We start from the raw sequence: 22346 nt of genomic DNA on the forward strand, positions 1-22346 counted from the left end.
CCCGCACGGCTACGAGTTCGTCATGACGACGAAACACTCCTTTTCAACACGCCGGAGGAAGCGCAGCACTTTTATGATCAACGGTTTGCTACACATGAATAACTCTTCATACCGTGGCAACGATATGGTGAGGTGCAGAAAGGCCATTTTGGCTTTTAGGTAGGCCTAAGAAACTATGATAACTTAAGATCCCTTTTCAGCATACCATTATTTACCTTAATTTAAATGCACTTTCTGTTCTAAGGTGGTTTATATGCTCTTCGCTATGTTGATAACTGCGATGCCTTATTTGCATAATTCTTTGGTTATATTATTCATCCTAGATTCTTGAATTAAGGTCTAATTTCAAGCAATAGGTGTGCAACTTCTGTTTTAAGGTGATTTATTTATGTTATTGATTTTATATCTGATAACTGTTAAAGCAATGCACTTTATTTAGTTGAACTAAGTTACAGATTCTGCAATAGTGTTCATAATGAAAAACTGTGGATTGGCTAAAAAGAATATATGCCTTGCATTTATATTAAGGTTATTATGCAGAACTGCATAATGGACCTGTTTGTATGCTTGATTTTACATTTAATGCTAAATTTGACTACTTCGGGAGCTCTGGGAGGAAAAAAGAAAAAATCGATATCTATGGACTTGGACTATCGGGAGTTGAGAGATTGTTGTAAGCTGCGGTTTGTCTTTGTTCGACAGACAAATCTAGAATGTAATATAGTTTTTTTTTTTTCTCCCTGTCTTTGCCCCCCTCCTCTTCCCATCACCCTTTTCAGTCGCAGACAGAGGATACATATAGACAGTTGTCAGATAAAAAATTTCAGATATGGCCAACAAAGTGAAAAGTGCTAGAGGGTCAGCAGTACGCTTTGTTAGCTGGAATGTTAGAGGGTTAAATGGACCTATAAAAAGGACTCGTATATTTGCGCATATGAGGAAACTGAAAACAGAAATAGCCTTTATACAAGAAACACACCTGCGTATCGAAGATCATAACCGACTCAGAAAAACTTGGGTTGGCCAGATCTACCACTCCACCTTTACCCATAGGTCTAGGGGTGCAGCCATTTTAATCAATAAAAAGGTACAGTTTACTGCATCTGGAACGATTTCAGATCCCCAAGGGCGGTATATTATTGTATCTGGTCATCTTTTCAACATGCCAGTTGTTCTGGTTAGTGTCTATGCACCCAACTGGGATGACGTTAACTTTGTGAAAAAAATATTTTCCTTGTTACCAGATTTAAACATTTATCATCTTATACTTGGTGGAGATTTGAATTGTGTGATGGATACAGTTATGGATTGCTCCAACCCTAAAACTGTACCTCCTTTGAAAATGTCTCAAATCTTTGCTGGATATATGACTCAAATTGGCTGTGTGGATCCATGGAGGTTTTTATTTCCTGAAAAAAAGAATTCTCTTGCTTTTCACATGTCCATCAGACATACTCAAGGATAGATTATTTCTTTACTGATAAAAGGCTTATTCCGGCAATAGAAAACATGGAATATTCTGCTATTGTTGAATCAGACCACGCCCCCGTAATTCTTGATATTCGTTTTTCTTATAATTATCCAACACGGCCAGTATGGAGACTGAACACAACTTTACTTTCAGATGCAAATTTCTGCCAATTTATATCGTGTGCGATTGACAATTTTTATACTAACTAACAAAACAGACTCTATATCACCATCATTATTATGGGAGACATTTAAGGTTGTAATAAGGGGAGAAATAATATCGTACTCTGCCTCACGTAATAAAGAAAAGAAGCGAACGCTGGAGAAACTTATTAAATCTATACAGGAAACTGATCGTCAGTATGCTATGAACCCAACAGAAGAATTATCTAGAGAAAAACTTAGTCTTAAAATGAGATATGATTTACTATCGACAGAAAAAAACAGAGCGTGACTTAGTTTTCACCCGTGCCAGATTTTATGAACATGGAGAAAAGGCAGGTCGTCTCCTTGCCCAACAGCTAAAGAGTAAATCAGCATCTCGGCTTATTCCACAGATTAGGAAAACATCACAAGAAATTACAGTAGATCCCCAGGAAATTAATTCTATTTTTCATAAATATTATCTAGATCTGTATACTTCAGAAGTCCCACAGAACGACTCTTTTATGACGACATTTTTCGCTAAAGTTAACCTACCCACAGTTAGTGAAGACCAAAAGAATAATCTGGATAAACCCTTACAACTTCAAGAGATAGAAGACTCAATCAGAGCTATGCAGAGTGGTAAAGCCCCGGGACCGGACGGATTTCCCGTTGAATTTTATAAAAAATTCTCCCTACAATTGTCACCTTTGCTTCTAAATATGTTCAATCACTCTCTTGATGAATCAAAACTACCGCAAACTCTTACACAGGCCCATATCACAGTTCTCTTGAAACCAGATAAAGATGCCCTTGATTGTAGTTCTTATAGACCTATTTCCTTACTAAATGTAGATGTTAAAATTTTATCTAAAATACTGGCTTCTAGAATAGAATATATAATACCAGATATTATATCACAAGACCAAACAGGCTTTATTAAGGGGCGCCACTCTTTCATTAATATTCGCAAACTTCTTAATGTTGTGCATTCTTCTGCGTCAGAGAATAATCCTGAAGTGATTATTTCTCTGGACGCAGAGAAGGCGTTTGATAGAGTTGAATGGAACTATTTATTTTCAGTATTAGATAAATTTGGATTCGGATCAAAATTTATTTCATGGATTCACTTGCTTTATCATCAGCCAAAGGCAGCAGTAGTCACAAATAAGATAATACTCGACAAGGATGCCCTCTTAGCCCCTTACTATTTATTTTGGCTATAGAACCATTATCATCAGTACTTAGGTCATCACAGTCTATTAGTGGTATTAAAAGAATGGATGTCGAATATAAAGTCTCGCTTTACGCAGACGATTTATTATTGTATATATCTAACCCACTATCATGTGTCTCTGAAGTTGTGAAAATATTAAAAGAGTACGGGAACTTTTCAGGTTACAAATTAAACTTCTCAAAAAGTATATGCTTCCCTATAAATCATGTGGCAGATCAGATTACAGATAGAGACTTGCCTTTTTGCATATCAAAATCAGGATTTAAGTACTTGGGAATAAATATTACTCGTACATACACTGGTCTGTTTAAAGCAAATTATAGTCCCATAATTAAAAAACTTGAATCAGATCTTCAACGGTGGAGTGTTATATATTTGTCCTTAGCTGGTAAAATTAATTGTGTTAAAATGAATGTGTTACCGAGATTATTATATTTGTTTCAGAGTCTTCCAATTTTCTTGCCAAAATCCTTCTTTCAGTCAACCAACAGACTGCTGTCTTCCTTTTTATGGGGGGGCAAAAAGCCAAGGATACGTAGAGAGTTTCTTGAGAGACCTAAAAAGGACGGTGGATTGGCTCTCCCAAATTTGTTAAATTATTACTGGGCAGCAAATTTGCAAAAAGTTATTTATTGGTTTCAGTCTCCACATACAGAATGGTGTGAAGTGGAGGCAAAATCTTGCAAATCAACATCACTGGCAGTGTTGATTACAATGGAGTCACCATTCTCACCCTCGCAGTTTTCCTCAAATCCAGTTGTAATTTCAACTCTCAAAATATATAATCAATTTAGACAATCATTTCAACTCACAGACTTTTCCCTATAAACACCCATATGTAATAATCATCTTTTCCCAGCTGCCAAGCTAGATGCTACTTCTAAGCAATGGAAGCACCTTGGTTTAGCTAAATGTAGTGACTTTTCTATTGATAATATTTTTGCTAATTACAACGATCTAATACAAAAATTTAATCTCCAAAAGTCTGACTTTTTTCGTTTTCTTCAGGTTCGTCACTTTATTCAGGCCCATTGCTCTGAGTTTCCTCAAATGCCCTCTGAATCAGGACTGGACCTGGTTCTTAAGGCCCCTATACACCTCAAGGGCCTAATTTCCAGAATATATAACGTTATTATGACACTTAAAAATATATCAATTGATAAGATCAAAACAGAATGGATAGGAGAGTTAGGAATTGACATATCCAGGGACACTTGGGATAAAGCTGTTGACAGAATAAATAGGACTTCTTCTTGTGCACGACTTAGTTTGATTCAGATGAAAGTTTTCTATCGTATTCATTATAGTAAAACCAAACTGGCTAAAATATACTCAAATATAGATGAAACATGCGATCGTTGCAATGCAAGCAAGGCTGATCTAACCCATATGTTCTGGTCATGTTCTAAACTAAGACAATTTTGGCTTTCAATATTTGACATTTTAAACTCTGCATTTAATTTAAGAATTCACCTTAACCCGATAATGGCTCTGTTTGGTGTCACAGGTGACGACATTCATATAACTAAAGAAAAAGAAAATGCCCTGGCATTTGCAACATTAATAGCTAGAAGAAGAATTCTTTTAGAATGGAAATCACCAATGACACCTAAACTGTCACTATGGCTTTATGATATAATGTAATTTCTAAAAACTGAAAAAATAAAATATTTTCTTAAAGGATCAACTAGAACATTTTACAAAACATGGGATCCTTTAATAACTTATATCGAGAAGAATGTACTCCTCCAACTTTGAGCCCTCATCTTTGTCCCCAAAACAGTTTTATATCTTTTTTTTTTTTGTTTGTTTTGTTTTGTTTTGTTTTGTTCAGTCTTATGTTGGTTTTGATTTTGTGGGTAAAAAACAAAAAATGAATGCCTTTGACAGTGTTTCTAATACTGAATGCTTTCAATGTACCTTGTTCTGATAAAGATATAATAAAAAAAAAATAAAAAATGAAATTTAAGATATTGATTGTGAAATTTTATCACTCTTTTCCTCAATGCATTGGGTATTTTGTCAGTTGAGAAACTCAATTAACCCTACAAATGCTTTTGTGGAGAATGACCACCAAAGCGGGAAACTAACGGCACCCAGTCACCTGCCTGTTGTAAGATCTGCTGTTATATGTTAAATGACTGGGATTTCCCACCCATCATCATATATTCGTCCAACTTTATGATTGGCCAGGTGTACAAATAATTATTTGAAGGCAGTAAATTACATCATTTGACAATTCCAGAATATGTTTTAAATAAAAGTTTTTCTTGTTTCTTTACGTATCTCATGTAATTGTAACATTTTAGACAGTTTTAAAAGTTTGTTCTTCGATATCCTCAATTTTATTTCTATTTTTGTCCATTTTTTCACAGTGTGGAAATAATGTTTGGTACATGTATAATAAAAAACAATGAATGTAAAATGCACATAAATATAATATAGTGTTCTTTGGAGTGAATAACATTTTGAGTAACAAAGAGTTTTTTGCAAACTTGCCATAAAAAATTCCATATATGCTGATTTAAAATGTTTTAACAGTAACTTATTTTGTATTATTCTTGAAATATAATACATGTGTAAATGTGTAAAATAAATAATAATATAAGATCTTCATATTCCTAAGAATATTTTTAGTAAAATTACAATGTACATTTAAAAAAAGCTTAAAAGATGATGGTTAAAAATGCCAATAAATGCCATTACCTGGTCTCTGTGAGTCTGAAGGGTTTCTGCTTTTCTGTCCTTGTTAAAATGATTCTCTGTGCCTCTGACAGTGACAGTATCTACTTAAATGAGCAGAATGTTCTGGAATCCCTCTGGACGTACACAGAGCTATGTATGTAAAACAGAATAGACATGTTACATATTTGTTCTGCTCACTTTGTTCTGTTTTCTGGTTCTTTCAGGAGGTGGAAAAATATTTGCATGCTTGACTAACTAAACGTGAAGGAGTGACTGAAAGGACTATAGGTTAAGGAAGAATTAAAAACACTTTTTGTTCAATGTGTTGTAACAAGAAAAGCTAATTCTACACTGCTGTTCTGTCATTTTATACTGACAAGTCAAGAAAGAAAAATTTACACCACAAAACGACCTTATTTTCTCTCTATTCCAGTGCTAAATGTATTCATTTATAATAAAAGTTAATGGATAAATATTACTTTCTAACATCTACCTCATATTACTTATAAACTGCAAGGACTTTGTTGCAGATGAACAGGTGTTTAGATCTGGCTGAGATGTTTTATTAATGTTTCAGGCACCAGTGAGGTTCTTCTTCTCAGCAGAGCTTTTGGTTTACAGAAGGTTTATTTACAGGCTGCAGGTTATCCATCCATTTTCCACACCCTCCTGCCCTGTGCAGAGCTTATATCAAATAACGACACTGGTAGAAAATTCATTCTAAAATGGAAATTTTGCTGTCAAAAGAAAAGTTGCCAGAAGTATTTTGTTAAACATACAATTTTTGTTCCAACAAAAATGCCATTTAACAATATTTTTTAAAACTAGTTAATGTTACGAACAAAAGTAAAGAACCATACCTAAGAAACAATGAAAAATACAGGATTTTTTTATGGATCCTAACCCTAACCCTTAACTAACCTTACAATTAGTTAACGTTACAATAACAACGTCAAACCATGATCAAACCACGATAGATATATTAATATGATATAAATACATAATTCAATTGGCTTTTCATGCGGAGATCTGAAATCAGATAGAATTTCTATTTTCCAATATATGTGTATATTGGTTCTTGCAGCAGAGTTACGAATGGCGAAGCTGTGGACCTCAGAGGTTGGATACTATTGGATGGCCAATTCAGGCTTGGTGTTAAGTGAAATACCAGGGTAGACATCCTGACAAGGAAACACACTCACTACACCTTATAAGGCCTTTTCAAATAACAGTTAGATTTTACCATCAACAACCAAATGCTAAGACCCTACATTCCACTACAGCCCATTACAAGATCCACCATCCATTTACTTTCCATATATATTATCCTTCTGTTTGTGCCAGAATGTCTTTCTTCTGCTTTTCTTCTCGCTTCCTCCAAGCCCATCACACAATATGGGAGCTGGATCAGTGCAGTGACTGATGTTTTAAATTATGCAGACAAGCTCATGTATAAAATACAAGGAATTCACCTTTATTAATATTGCATTGCTACAGACAATTAGCTCTGGCACAGACAAGGAAAGCCGACAATTTACACATTAATGACAGCTATGTAGCCACACTTACACCGAGGTAAACATATTACATTCAGTGCTTACAGAACAATGTGACAACAATGTGTTTACAACATAAACATACAAATACACACATCAGTTTACAGGTTATTTAAAAGGCAGTGCGATGCAAGGAATGCCAGTATGTGAATAATGTAAGTTGATCTTTATGTGTTCTTACACTATTGCATTGAGTTGTAATCATTATATTCAGAATAATGGACTAAATGTCCTGGTTTCTGACATTACACAGAAAGCAACAAGCATGACACTATACTACTGACTGCAGTGGTTGGGTTATGCAAACATAGTTACAAACCCAAGACAAAGCGTGAAACACAGTTGACATAATCAGTTACAGAGTATGTTATTGGCTGCTACAGATGTTGTGCAGGTGAGCATTAAAGCACATTTCTCTTTGTGAACCTTATTTTTCTTAATTGTCAGTTAAAATATATATATGTAACATAAGTTACCTTCAATTCAGCTTTAGTACTCTGGAGATTCTGGACACCAGGGTACAGAGAAATTCCTCTAAGGAGTTATGGCCATTGAAGGAATGTAATTGAATAGGGGTCTGTTAGGTTTCGGTCCCCTCAGGGTCGTCATTCACCAGTGTCCCCTTGCAGGTGCTGGTGCACAGTGGATCCCAACAGTCCTGTCACAGTACATTCATGTAAATGAACAAGCTATCATGTGTCAACATCTTCTTACATCTATGCTGTTTTGCATTATAATTTGACAAGTAAAAACAAAGATGAATAGAGGTGCAGTTTTACGCATAAATTGTGTGTTTATTTAAATACTGTGATTAGTCAGATTTCACTTTATTACAAATGAGACATGCACATATTCTTCCTAAATAGAATTTTTAAAGATTTGCTGAAAAATAGTGGGTTATGGGGCGGCATGGTGGTGCAGTGGTTAGCACTGTTGTCTCCCACCTCTGGGATCCAGGTTCGAGTCTCCGTCTGGGTTACATGTGTGTGGAGTTTGCATGTTCTCCCCATGTCCTTGTGGGGTTTCCTCCAGGTACTCCGGTTTTCCCCCACAGTCCAAAGACATGCTGAGGCTAGTTGGAGTTACTAGATTGCTCATAGGTGTGCATGTGTCAGTGAATGATGTGTGAATGTGTCCCACGATGGCTGGCTCCCCGTCCTGGATTGTTTCCTGCCTCATGCCCGTTGCTTCCGAGATAGGCTCCGGACTGGCATGGCATGGTGGTGTTGCCTCACAGAAAGAAGGTGCTTGGTTCGATTCCTGGATTGGGTGTAGGTCCTTGCTGTGTTGAGTTTGCATGGGTTTCTTCTGGGGGCTCAGGTTTCCTCTTGAGGTCCAAAAATGTGAGGGGAAGGTTAGTTGGTGATTAGTTGGCCCTGTAATTATGTATGTGTGTGTGTGTGTGTGTGTGTGTGTGTGTGTGTGTGTGTGTCTGCCCTGTGGTGTGTTAGTTCCTGCCCAGGGTTGGTTCCTGCCTGGGCCCTTGTTCCCAGGATAGGTTCTGGTCCCCCCCCATGAGACCTGTTGGGGTTAAACGGTGATGGATGGATTTTATTTCTATCTTATTATTGCTACCTAAACCTCGTTTCATTCCCTTCATGGACAACATGTTTTGTATTGACAATAAAACATTCTTTATCCTTCATGTAAATGAACAATCCCACATATACAGACAACTTGTTACATCTATGATGTTTTGCATTACATTTTTTTAAAACAAACAAATAAGAATGTAGATATTTTTAACACAGAAGTCATGTGCATATCAATGCTGTGGCATGTAAAACTATTCCGCTGCACCAGATTTGCCTGAAGTGCAAGTGATGCATATACAGGACTAGTCAAAAGTCTGGACACACCTGTATGGAGGTAATTCTGTGCCTAAAGTATTAATCAAAATTCTGTAAAGCTTTTGCTACTTTTTAACGGGTGCGCGTGTCTTAGAAGAGGGTGTACAGCTTACACATCTATTGGTCAGCTGGAAGCAAAACATAAAAGAGATGAAGAAGGAAAAAATTATGTTATTCTATATTTTGATATTTGCAATGTATATTTTCATTCTGATACTTAATAATTTGTTGCGGTTTTCAAAATTGTAATTAAGGCTTTTGGCACAAAATTAAATCCATACACCTGCTTTTAATGCATTTGTTTCTGTTTTAGCTACAACATATGGAGAAAAGTATTGGGCCACAGCCCAATCACTGAAGTCAGGTGTCTTATGCAAACAAATTACCACAGACAGGTTTACAAACATCGGTGAAAGAATGAGTCGTTCTGTTACTGTCATATGATGCCACCTTTGCAATAGGTTAGTTTGTGAAATTTCTTCCCTGCTAGATATTTCACAGTCAACTGTAAGTGGTATTATTGTAAAGTGAAGGCGATTGGGAACAATGGAAACTCAGCCAAGATATTGGCAGACCATGTAAAGTACCAGAGCAGGGCCACTGAGAACTTAGTACAGGAGAACGTTATCTGTTATAACTGAGCATGATGAAGGATGGACAATCCACAAATTAGCTCACAAACAGGTTTTATTAAGCCATACAGAAGAAAAAGGGAAATTGAGAAAACAGACGGAGCACCAGGGGTCAAAATAAGTAAGAACAAGAACTAAACTATAACTAACCAAAAGTAAAGTAACACTAAAAATGCAACTAAAAAGACAATCATTAAGACAGGTGGGGCACAATCAAAGAGCTGAATACTAAAAACACCGGAAATAGCCCACAGCAACAACAGGGCAATGACAGGTACATATATACAGGGATAATGGGGGCTAGCAAGGGGCAGTTGTGGGTCATTACAGACAAGAAGAAGGAGAAGAAACTGGGATGACCAGCAACATCTGCTTGCCATGAGGGGAACTGACTTAACAAACAGGGCACTGACAGGACCCCCACCAAAGGTGCAATTACCTGGTAAGCGAGGACACCGCCAGGACAGAAAAACAAAAAAAAAGATGAAAACCAGTGAGGGACAACACTACACATGGAAACCAAGAGAACCCATGGACTACAGACTGCTGCAGGGCATCAAACCAAAGGAGAACAAGAACCAGAAGCATCACAGAGAACTGAACTTGGGTGCTCGGGGTACATGGACCACAGATGACATGCCCAACAGGAAGAATAAAGGGGATATGACCAGGAGGTAAGGGAAGCCAAGGAGGAGGAAAGGAGCTAAGCAGGTGAAGGGATCTGATGGACTTGAGATACAGAAGGAACTTAGCAGGAAGGCATGGGAGCGAGCAGAGGGACACAAAATTGGGAAGGTGCAGGACCGGACTGGAGACTATGGGACTTTGGGGTTTTAACACTGGACGGGGAGCAAGACACAGGAGGCTGGGCAGGGAGGACCACCGTGGGCTTAGTTCAAGGATGGTCAACTAGGCTGAGCAGTAGCAAGGTCCATGAAGACACGGTTGTGTGACAGAAATTTCCCACTTTTATAAATTTACTTTGTAAATCATTATGAATATCAGGCCTTATTTATCAGAAATTGAAGCCCTTAGTCCAGGAACTTTGCATCTCATCATTACAGTTAGTATTGTAAGCATTTACTGGCAGGGCTGCCACCTTGTGCAGTGAAAAAAAACTGCAGGCGATTGAAAGTGCAGCAGCACATCTGATATTGCAGCAGCTGAATTCATCTCATGTTCATTGGCTCCCTGTAGGTTCTTGTAAGTCCTTGGTGTCTGCTTTCAGAGCCATCAGTGGAATGGCACCTACCTACATTCAGCCACTCACTGGGACAAACGTTCTGTCTCTCCTTCTTCAGTCCACAAGCCAAAGCTGCCTAGTGATCCCTCCACCACATAAAAATAACATTTAACTACAGGCATGTTGTACAGAATGTGTTGGATAGTTGTGAATTACACATGTGGGCTTACACATTTGGAACCATAAAAATGAATGCCTTCAGTTATCTAAGTTGCTAACAGGAGCCCCATTTCAATAGTAAAATAATATATTTTGTGAATTATTATATTTTGAAAAGTAGATGGGACTGAGTGTTTTTGTTGCTTGGCAACAGTGAACAGTTTCTGGTGGGAACTATTTTTTTTTTTGCGGAAGACCGTAAATGTTTAAATAAATAATCAAGTCAAATATTACCTGTTGTGGCTCATTAGTTTTAACTTACAAATGCTACTTGATGAACTGTTGTATAAAAGCAATAACATACTGGAGGTAGTGTGGTTGTAGTGTAATATATTACGGCTGTGATTATCTTTGTAACACCTGCAGCCTCGTGTCTACGAGCATCACAGCTCTGATATACTGGGGTACAACCGCACTCATCATATGTTATTGCTTAAATATGTCCATTGTTATTCATTTCCTTATCACTTTAATATGATCATTTTTGCGGTGGAGAGAATCCTATGATAACTTTATCAATTTTGCTAATTAAAATGTCATGCATTTTATATATTTTCCAAACATAACATTTTCTTTCTAAAATTGAATTGGAATCATCTAATTTGTGTTTGTCCCACAACCAAACAACCACTGAAATAACAAGAGCAAATGAGATTATAGCAGGACGGTTAATGTAAGCTTTGATGTTGTGTTGCATTATGGGTGACATGTTGGCACCGTGGTTAATACTGTTGCCTCCCACCTCAGGGTCTGAGTCTCCACCCTGCTCTTATCTTATCATCATGGGGTTTTCTCTGGGTTCCCCAGTTTCCCACTCAGTCCTCTGTGGAAGAAATTTCTCGAAGTCCGATATTTAAGTGTTTGACAGAACTTTATTATTCAATGAGCTCAAATGGAACAGACACTCAGCAATCATGCGTCTCGTGTTCTGCTCTCCAAGCAACAAATGCATACATCTTTTATAGCCAAAAATGCGACAGTTATCTGACAAATCATGGACAAGTCGGATATCTGGACGTTCCAGTTACTTCTGCCTTTCAAGGTCCAGGCAGTTCAAGGAAAGTTTGGCCATCTGGAGATATCAGTTTCTTCAGCTTTTTCAAAGTCCACCTATCAGCTTAGAACAAGTGTATCTATTTGGGACTTTTCCTTTTGCTATATTATTCTAGGACTCGTTGTTCTCTTTTTCTATATTTTATAATATCTTCTGCAACAGCTTACTTCTCAGGTCATGCCTTTGCTTTGACCTGGGCCTCTTGCTGAACAAGCAATATATGGCAAACATGTTAGTTCCTCTATAGAAAATAGAAATCTCTTACTTAAGCAGATTTGCATTATTGTTTGATACGTTCAGTTAATGAGAAGTAAATTACATTGTTTCAACCACAATGTGTAAATCAACAACACCATTATAAACTCAATTGTTAATTACTGATTAGGTAATGCATTTTGCATAATCATCTATATTTTATTATTGATTACTGATAAGCATAATCAAGAATTTTCTATCACACCCCAGACATGCTTAGGTGAATTAGAGCTGCCAAAATTTCCCATAGATGTGTGTGTGTGTGTGTGTGTGTGTGTGTGTGTGTGTGTGTGTGTGTGTGTGTGTGTGTGTGTGTGTGTGTGTGTGTGTGTGTGTGTGTGTGTGTGTGTGTGTCCTGTGATGGGGTGGCGTCTCGGCCTGGGTTATTCCCACAATGCTTCTGGAATGGATGGAACACAACACTCAACACACCTATGGAATAATTTGTAATTTGCTGTATGTTGTTAAATGTTATTAACAGCAGTTGTGGAGGGTAACTTGTGTATCCAAAGGAGACCCATGCAAATGGCAGGAGAACATTCAAGCTTCACAAATACAGAACAAATACAGGAAGAGAGTTAAAACCCAAAACCCTGGAATCATGAGGCTACGGAACATATTTTCATCTCTAAATGTTTATCATCTATTAAAATGAAACACACCAAAGAAAACAATAAGGACTGTGAGGCTTGAAATGTTGTTAGAAATGATCTGTTTCTGGATCAGCACATATGAAAGTTTATCTTATACAGATGCAAAATGATAGAAAATCACTTGTATTATCATGAATTCAGTAGAAAGAAAACATTTCTATGTGCAAATGAACGCATATTGGGCTGCTCTGCTCCTCAGATCCCACTGCGATTCCTGACACACTGAAGATTCGTTTCTTCCACATTCACAGACCCCTGAAATGGGAAAACACAGACAGATACACCATTCTGTTACCTCTCCTATAAACTGATTGCTCATGACATAATGTAGACTCGAGCATTATGAATTCCCAGTTTGCTGTATGACTCTTTTGACAAAAGCATCTCCAAAATGATACAATGTATTATGTTACACAAACTGCTCATAGTGCAATAATAATTACAACAATACTGAAGATGTATTTACTTACACCTTCAATAACTAGATGTTGCAAACCCGTTACCTTGTCATTTATGCTCTTTAGTCCTTTAGATGGAAGATTTGGCCATCAGGTTGAGTCCTCCAGGATAATTCGGTGCCTTCTGACATGCCTGTGCTGATCAGTTTCGCCTTTAGCTAGATAATAACACAACGGAATATTTCCTTCAGCATCTATTGGCAATCTGTGTCTTTCTCTGTGTAGCTCCACATGAGAACTGAACTGACCTGTGTTAACAGATGGCTGCTGAATGCAGGATCCTTTATGTCTCCATCAGTACTGACAGTCAGACTCACCACTGTTCTCTTTCCTGTAAGAACTGAGCAACAGAAGAAGTCAGCTCACTTGGACACATCCGGTTCCATCCAAATGATAATCAAATTACTAATAGTAATTTTTAAACATAAGCATTAATTTAACCATTAATCATTAGCAAAATGTGCTGTGTCAATTATTTTTAAAAACCGAAACCATGCAGACACACATATTCATTGATTTAGAGATATCTGGTGCCTTAATTTTTACTTATCTGAACCTGAAGCATTACTAAACATTTTTTCTATTTCTAAATGCCAATTTCTGGGTATCTGAGCTTTTTTGCTTAACGTGTGGAAAGAAGAACATTCTCTGTATCCCTCATCATCACTGTTCCCTGTTATTGTCATAAAAACAGTTAGTAGTTCTTTAAATATAAATATAATCAAATCACTCTGTATAGCACATATCACATGTACCATGATCTGTTACACCTTGATATGGGTTTATACCTCGCAGACACTCAGAGCTTTCAGGCTCGGCTTCATACCCCTGTACACCTGCATAGAACAACGTGTAGAAAAAGAATGAATGGATAAATTTACACCTTACAAATAAATTTGATTATTAAATATGGAAAGATGCATTATTATTGTTTGGAAATCACTCTACATGCTACATCATTATCAAACAAAATGTAGTCACATTTGGAAAAATTGGAAAAAAGACTGTAATGAAAGGGTAGAGGGAGTGAAATGCACAAGCAAAACAAAGGGAAGACAAAACGAGATTCTGATGTAACTCTGTAGTTGTACATGTACTTATTCTGCAGGTACTGTGTTCGTGAATCAGCCTTACTTGGATATTTGGAGCAGATGAAGTTGAGCTCCTTAGTCTCAGGCAGGCTGACCCAGTAATTTGGGTCTTTAGATTGTACTGCCCCTGTGGTTCCACACAAGTTACTGTTGGATATGTTGTTTGGGGCCCAGTTCTGGTACCAGACATTTTCTGCACTGACCCAGGACCAGAAGTTCAGGTAGCAGGAGAAGCGCAGCCCCAGCCAGACATGATCAGTGGAGGCCTTCTCAGCTCTCCTACTGACCCAGTACTGGATCTCCTCATTGTGGACAGACACCAAGTCCGAATGGTACGTTCTGCAGTAATGCAGGGCTTTATTCCAGATCATGTTACTATTTACCAAGATCAGGTTATCTGAGGCAGAAGGTAAGATGATTGTCAGAAAGCCGGGTTCAGAAGAAAGTTATGTGACATTTGGAAACTTGGAGAAAGGAATTTATTATAAGGATAGAGGGAGCAAAATTTACAAAACAGTGAAGACAAAATAACTTTCTGATGCAACTGTGCAGTGTTATGTGTACTTGTACCACTAAATATAACTTTAGGTGTAGTATACTTTTAAAGCAATATAAATTAAAGTTGTTAGATAAAGGTGAGAATCAGCCGCTGTAGTAAAGTTACATGACTCACCATCATAGCATATGAATGGATGCTTTTCAGCACATGGAGTCACATCCCTTGTCCCAGGCCAGGTGACCTGAGCTAAAGCACATGTGTTATTCACATAATCATTTTGGCCAATTTTCCAGTTACGGAATGAGGAGTTTGACAGGTCTGACCATCCCCATGTGTCCCGGAACAGGCCAATCCATGCCCAAGTGTGACTTGGAACAATTTTATGTATCAAGTCATTATCTTCTTTATTCCTCACAATGGCCAGGTCTGTGTAATTGTATCTGCAGTAGCTCTGAGCATCAGACCAATTCATATGTTGGTTAATCCAGGTGAAGTTCCAGGTAGCATTTATTCCGTCTTTACAGGTGGGAGCTGTGGATTTTTTGTAAACAGCATAATCAAGAGTAATAACCCAGAAGTCATTTATACCTAAAATGCTTAGCTGACAGTTTTATCCAATGCAGGGGGGGTTATGGAGTGCAGCAGTATAATCACTCTGCCACCTGTCAGCAGTATCTTAACCTGCTGAGCCACTATCAGCATCCAGAAAAAAAAAACCATCACATACAAAATGAATCTCACTTCTTAACTTGTCAGTTAGCATGACATTCCATGATTAATGTTTTTTTTTATTGTTCATCAAATGTAAAACCTAACTACCCATGTGAGAATGTTGATTCTTAGGCTGGCAAAGTACTTGTGCCATTAAATATACAACAATTGTTATTTTTCTTCAGTCTAAATGAGGGGCTGGGATTGACATCCATTATACTCAGTCAGGTGACAGTCCTGATTGATTCATCCTTCTTTAATTCCCCTAAGACCTATATGTATATGTGCATTTATTTGTGTGGCTGTCTTATGGAAATGTTGGCAGAACACAAATGCCTTTTTCAAAAAGCTTTTAAAACCCAACCTTTTGACAGATCCTGTATACATGCACTACAGCAGAATGTTCTGTCATTTAGGCTGTAGTGCTTTTTACCTGTCAAAGTTACTATGGGGTAAGTCATGGCTGGATAGTACTGTATACTTTCAAAGGCATGTTCCATTTGTCAGAAAAGAGCTGGTTATTGTTACTCACCAGTATAACAGATGAAATGCCCAGTTGTATTCCAATATGAACATGGAATATTATTCCAATAACTGTTGGGTCGCATCCCAACACAGTAATTGCCATTATTCTGGTTGTACGTTGCATCCGTATCCCAGTTGGTGTACCCTGTGTCTCCTTCTCCTGAGGACCACTGCCATCTCCATGATGTTCCATTCTTCAGTCCTATCCAAGCCTCCCCAGTATAATCAGAGCCTACAGACTCAGTTATTCTGTTCATTTCCTTCATATTCTCAATGGTAGCCAAGTCAGCATAGTTCTCTCTGCAGTAAGTCTGGGCGTCAGTCCAGGTCAGGTTTATGTTTACAAAATGGTACTGATGTGAAAGGCATGAACAGTGACTGTGAAACTCTGTAAGAAAGTCACACAGGCAGAGAGAAACAAATACACATGATCACAAATAGAAAAATATAAACCTGATCTGACAAGATGATGAAAGGCTTTTGTAAGTCCATCTTTGAACTGACAGGCTGGTGGATATACATTATTATCAAAGTCATACATAAGGTAAATAATTAGTTTGTATGAATCTAAATATAAATTTAGTTGTTGTGTCTCTTGCATGTATAACAAGTGTAACACAATGGTCCTGCAAATATCAAAGAACGATCCATATAATATGATTGAATTTTGGCAGATTTGCTCAATATGTAAATTTGTGGGGCCCTTTTCATAATTTAAGTGCAATATGAAAGAAACTGACCTGAAATCAGTAGGAGTTTCAACAGAAGAAACACATCAGAACCCATCATGCTGATCCAACGGGCTGCAGAAAACATTGATTATGGTACTGATCATGTAACATACATTTCAGCACATGCATACACAGGTTTATAATCATACCTTCGTGGGGAATCTTCATTGATTTCTATTGGGAAAACGCTAATCAGAGGATGATGACCCTACCCCCTACCCAGCCCTAACCTTAACCACAAGTAACCAAACTGTCATGCCCGGCTCGTACAATCCTCATGTGAGCCACACCCCCTGATTGTCCACGTGTGCTTCCCCGATCTTGCCCAGCTGTGTCCTATTATTTTCGCCCAGTCTTGTCTATTTCAGTCCACGTCTTGCTTTGCCTTTCTTCCGTCATTGATGTTAGGTATTGTCAGTGATGTCCCGTTCTGCCCGTGGTCTTCCTTCCCTTAATAAATCCCCAGTTTTCCCCGCTTTTCACCTCCCTGCTTCGTCGTTCCCTGCCTCCTTCCTGCCAGCCTGCCCGTCGAGACCCGCGAACTCTGACACAAACAAACTATAAGACTTTTTTGACTGCATTCACAGATCTGTGTGTGGATCTGAAAAGTGGTCCCCACAACATCAAGAAACAGGATTTTAAACCTAATCCACACATAGACCCCCCCCCACACACACACACACACACACACACTATGCATAGCTATGTTTGTATGGATTTCCTTTCATTTCCCATTGTACAATAATAAAATCCAACAGGTCTCAAAATATTTTTGCAGTTTAAAAGAAATGCAGATGTGAAAATCTACAAGTTTACCATTAAAACCTGAAAACCTAACTTGTTCTTTTTCATTCACAGAGATGGGATCATAAGAGTCTCAGTCAGGCACTCAGACACAGACATACAGTCTCACATGCTGTGTGTACATCCTCAACTGACAGACCCACAGTCAGAAAGGATGTCTGTCTGGTATTGCTTACACCCATTTTTAAAGTAATATAAACGTACAGATTTGAGTGGCAGCCCCCACTCCTTCGATTATCTACTCCTGGGCTTTATGAATCATAACTGAATGGCTGTTCTGGCCACCCCATGCCTGTCATTACATTTATGCCTGTAAAGTCCCAGTAAGTACAGTTTTCACAATGTAGCTTCTCTGGCTCCTTCCTGCCAGCCGCCACGTGTCTCTGTAATGCCTCCTGCCCTCTGATCTGGATGAACTGACCTTAATTTCATTCTCTGTATTATAGGAAATATGGCACATGTACGTTCTATAGCAGGGCAGGGTTTCCAGTCATATTTACAGTAACGTGAACTTCTACAAAGAAAATAATGGGTGGTGATGATGAAACTTGCTGACCATATTAATTCTCCTTTTACATCCACTCTGCTGCAGCCACGACGGCAAAGTGATCCAGTTAGTGCCCACTGGTCAGAAACTACAAAATGGTTAAATGGTCATTTAACTGCATGCTCAGATCTGTGTTTTACTTTTTTAAATACATTTTTTCCCTTAAAATTACATTTGCGTAGACATTGATTCGCCATGATAAGCTATAGAAGTACGCTAATATTTGAATTGGTTTAATATTTTGCAACAGGTTAACTACATTTACCTGTTGCCAGTTCTTTCTGTGCAATCATTTTAGTCAATTGTGTTCTGTTTTACTGGAGTCATAGCTTTTTGCACAAACTGTCTCATAGAGCCCTAGGTTGTAGGTCTGGGTGGTTGTGGTGCTGTACTGGATGACGATGTAGACACTGACAAACTGCAGTAGACAAACTGTCACTTTCATTAGTAGCAGGTTCACTTTCTTGTCTTTTTTCTTCCCACTGCACTGATGGATGTACAGTTCTCATGTGCCAATGCAGGTTATTCGTAGAGCCTGTTTGATATGGGATTTTAACCTTGCATGCTCTACACTCTGCCTTGTATTATCAATGTAATTGAAATGTATCCAAATTTTACTCTGTTACCTGCAGGCACTCATTTTGTCGCGCACATCGCCTTCCTTCCTGTTTCTCTGTCTGTGCGTGCGATTGCTGTATTTGTCTATGGGTGCGATTGCTGTATTTGTCTATGGGTGCGATTGCTGTATTCGTCTATGGGTGCGTTTGACTTCACGCAGTCGTTGGCAGTCGTTTCTGTTTATGACTGGCCAGGTGTACAAATAATTATTATTTAAGTATTATTTGATTATACATCATTTGAAAACAATTCCAGAATATGTTTTAAATAAAAGTTTTTTCTTGTTTCTTTACGTATCACACATAATTGTAGCATTTTAGACAGTTTTTAAAGTTTGTTCTTCAATATCCTCTGTCACGGGAGACGGCCGCGTTCGCGGGCAGAGCGGCGATCGTGCGAGGCGAACGGGTAGGAAGCAGGCAGACAGGCGGAAGTCGGGGTAAACCAGGGATTTAATAAGGACAGGGAGCATGGGACATGTAACGCCAACTAACATCAATGACAGACACGGGTTAGTACAAATCAGGAACTTAAATACATGAAACAAGGCAGCAGGAAACAAGACACGACTGGGCACGATCAGGAAATCACACGTGGGTAATTAGGGGGCGTGGCACACAGGAGGAGCCGACGAGCAGGGCATGACAATCCTCAATTTCATTTCAATTTTTGTCCATTTTTTCCACAGTGTGCAAATAATGTTTGGCTACATGTATAATGAAAAACAATGAATGTAAAATACACATAAATATAATATAGTGTTCTTTGGAGTGAATAACATTTTGAGCAACAAAGAATTTTTTGCAAAATTGTAAAAAAAAATCCATATACGCTGATAAAAATGTTTTAACAGTAACTTATTTTGTATTATTCTTGAAATATACTATGTGTATATGTGTAAAATAAATAATAATCTAAGATCTTCATATTCCTAAGAATATTTTTAGTAAAATTACAATGTATATTTAAAAAAGGCTTAAAAGATGATGGTTAAAAATGCCAATAAAGGCCATTACCTGGTCTCTGTCAGTCTGAAGGGTTTCTGCTTTTCTGTCCTTGTTAAAATGATTCTCTGTGCCTCTGACAGTGACAGTATCTACTTAAATGAACAGAATGTTCTGGAATCCCTCTGGACGTACACAGTGCTATGTATGTAAAACAGAATAGACATGTTGCATATTTGTTCTGCTCACTTTGTTATGTTTTCTGGTTCTTTGAGGAGGTGGGGAAATATTTGCATGCTTGACTAACTAAACGTGAAGGAGTGACTGAAAGGACTATAGGTTAAGGAAGAATTAAAAACATTAATTAAAAACACAAAAGGACCTTATTTCTTTATTCCAGTACTAAATGTATTCATTTATAATAAAATTTTATGGAAAAACATTATTTTCTAATATCTACCTCATATTACTTATAAACTGCAAGGATTTTCTTGCAGAAGACCAGGTGTTCAGACTCTGGCTGAGATGTTTTATTAATGTTTCAGGCACCAGTGAGGTTCTTCTTCTCAGCAGAGCTTTTGGTTTACAGAAGGTTTATTTACAGGCTGTGTCACACTACGTGCCGGACGGGAGATCGCTCAGACAGCGAGAGCGAACAGGAACAGGCAGGAGACAGAAATTGGGGCAGAAAGGGGTTTATTTCGGGCAGGTCGACAAACACCGGGTAACATCAATGACAGACACTGGATTAGGACACAACAGGAACTTAAATACAGGAAACAAGGCAGCAGGAAACAAGACATGACTGGGCACAATCAGGGAATCACACGTGGGTAATTAGAGGGCGTGGCACACACGAGGAGTGGATGTCACAGAACCCCCCCCCCCCCCCAAAGGCGCGCTGCACCGGGCGTGCCCCGGAGGAGGCGACGGACGGGACGAGACCGGGGAAGCAAGACCGGAAGGACAAGAGCAAAAAAAAAAAAAAAAAAAAAAAAAAAAACCCAACAGGGAACAAGACAGACAGGCAAAACCGACAAAGGGGCAGGAGCCAAGACAGGACACCACAGAGGACAGGAAAGGCTGACAGACCAGAAACGGGGACACAGAGGAAACAGGCGGGACAAAAGGACCGGGAGTGAACGGAGGGAACGCAGAGGGAGCAGGAGGAACAGGAGGAGCCGGGACGGGAGGAACAAAGGAACGAGGAACGAAAAGAGGAGGGACAGAGACAGGAGGGACAAAACCAGGAAGAGGAGCAAAGGAACGAGGAGAGGGGAACGGAGGGACAAAGGCAGGAGCAAAAGGAGACAAGGAGGGGGAATAGAGGGGAGCCCGAGGGAGACCCAGCGGGCGACGGGAGGCAGCCGGAGGGGCTGCAGGCGGCCGGAGCCGGAAGGGACCCCGGAGGGGCCGAGGAGACCGGGCGAGGGACCGAGGCAGGGGCCGAGGAGGGAGCAGGAGGGGCCACCGGGGAAGGGGACGAGGAAGCAGGAGGGGTTCTCGGCGACGGTCCCAAGGAGGGGGGAGCCACCGCAGGCGGCGACGTCCGGGGAAGGGCCTGAGGTAGAGGCCCCGCAGAGGACCGAGGAGCCATAGTCGGGAGACCCGCAGGAGCCCGACGAGACGCGGGACGAGGGACAGAGGCAGGGGGACGAGGCGTCGAAGGGGGACCGGCAGGCGACTGCCGACCCGGCGGGCCAGGACCCGCAGGCGCCGAGCGAGCCACAGCGCAGGCGAAGGAGGGCGAGCCAGGGGGCCGGGCGGGAGGGGCCCCCGTCCTGCGTCTATGCCCTCTCCCCCTACGGGACACAGACACCAGGCCCCTTGGTCGGGGTCGGGCACGTCGGGGCGAGGGCGAAAAAGTCACAACTAGGGTCCCCGAGGGGTCCCACTCAAGCTCCTCCACCTCCGAAGAGGGAGGAGCTTCGGTGGAGTCCTCTGGGACCACCTCGGGACCTTGGGCCGAAGGGATTGGAGGGGGTTCGGGAGCAGGAGTCTCAGGGGCACGGTCAGGGACCGGAACAGGGTCAGCAGGCGGAGGGGGCGCCTCTGGAGCCGCTGCAGGCGGAGGGGGCGCCTCTGGAGCCGCTGCAGGCGGAGGGGGCGCCTCTGGAGCCGCTGCAGGCGGAGGGGGCGCCTCTGGAGCCGCTGCAGGCGGAGGGGGCGCCTCTGGAGCCGCTGCAGGCGGAGGGGGCGCCTCTGGAGCCGCTGCAGGCGGAGGGGGCTGCGCTGGCTGCGTGGGTGGCTGCGCAAGCGACGAAGGCTGCACAGGCTGCGCAGACAGCAGCGCAGGTAGTGGCCCAGGCTTAAGGGCCGCATCAATCAGCGGAGACGGCCGCGCAGGCGTTGGTTGTGGCGCCTGCGCGGAAGCTAGGTCCGCGGGTAGAGGAAGGACCTGCGTAGTGACAGCAGGCTGCAGAGAAAGTGTTTCCATAGTTGGCGGAAGCGGCTGCGTCGGCAGGGGGTCAGTAGCTTCT

At 40.2% G+C, this 22346-nt stretch overlaps 2 protein-coding genes across 2 annotated transcripts in view; both read right to left on the bottom strand.

Annotated features, from left to right (window-relative positions):
* The window catches only part of LOC125704500 (putative C-type lectin domain family 20 member A), a 202412-nt gene extending 182464 nt beyond the window's left edge, over nt 1-19948 (bottom strand). The window contains exon 1 of the mRNA XM_048970117.1: nt 19939-19948. The gene's annotated coding sequence lies outside the window, so the exon portion shown is untranslated. The remainder of the gene's footprint in view (nt 1-19938) is intronic.
* The window catches only part of LOC125704499 (macrophage mannose receptor 1-like), a 106384-nt gene continuing 96575 nt past the window's right edge, over nt 12538-22346 (bottom strand). The window contains exons 3-9 of the mRNA XM_048970112.1: nt 16230-16610; nt 15161-15517; nt 14531-14884; nt 14152-14232; nt 13645-13736; nt 13442-13554; nt 12538-13193 (exon numbers count right to left, since the gene is read on the bottom strand). Coding sequence (XP_048826069.1) covers nt 13459-13554; nt 13645-13736; nt 14152-14232; nt 14531-14884; nt 15161-15517; nt 16230-16610 — 1361 coding nt within the window. The 3' untranslated portion in view covers nt 12538-13193; nt 13442-13458. The remainder of the gene's footprint in view (nt 13194-13441; nt 13555-13644; nt 13737-14151; nt 14233-14530; nt 14885-15160; nt 15518-16229; nt 16611-22346) is intronic.

The sequence above is a fragment of the Brienomyrus brachyistius genome, chromosome 12 (genome assembly GCF_023856365.1).
Source record: "Brienomyrus brachyistius isolate T26 chromosome 12, BBRACH_0.4, whole genome shotgun sequence".
Classification (NCBI taxonomy): Eukaryota; Metazoa; Chordata; class Actinopteri; order Osteoglossiformes; family Mormyridae; genus Brienomyrus; species Brienomyrus brachyistius.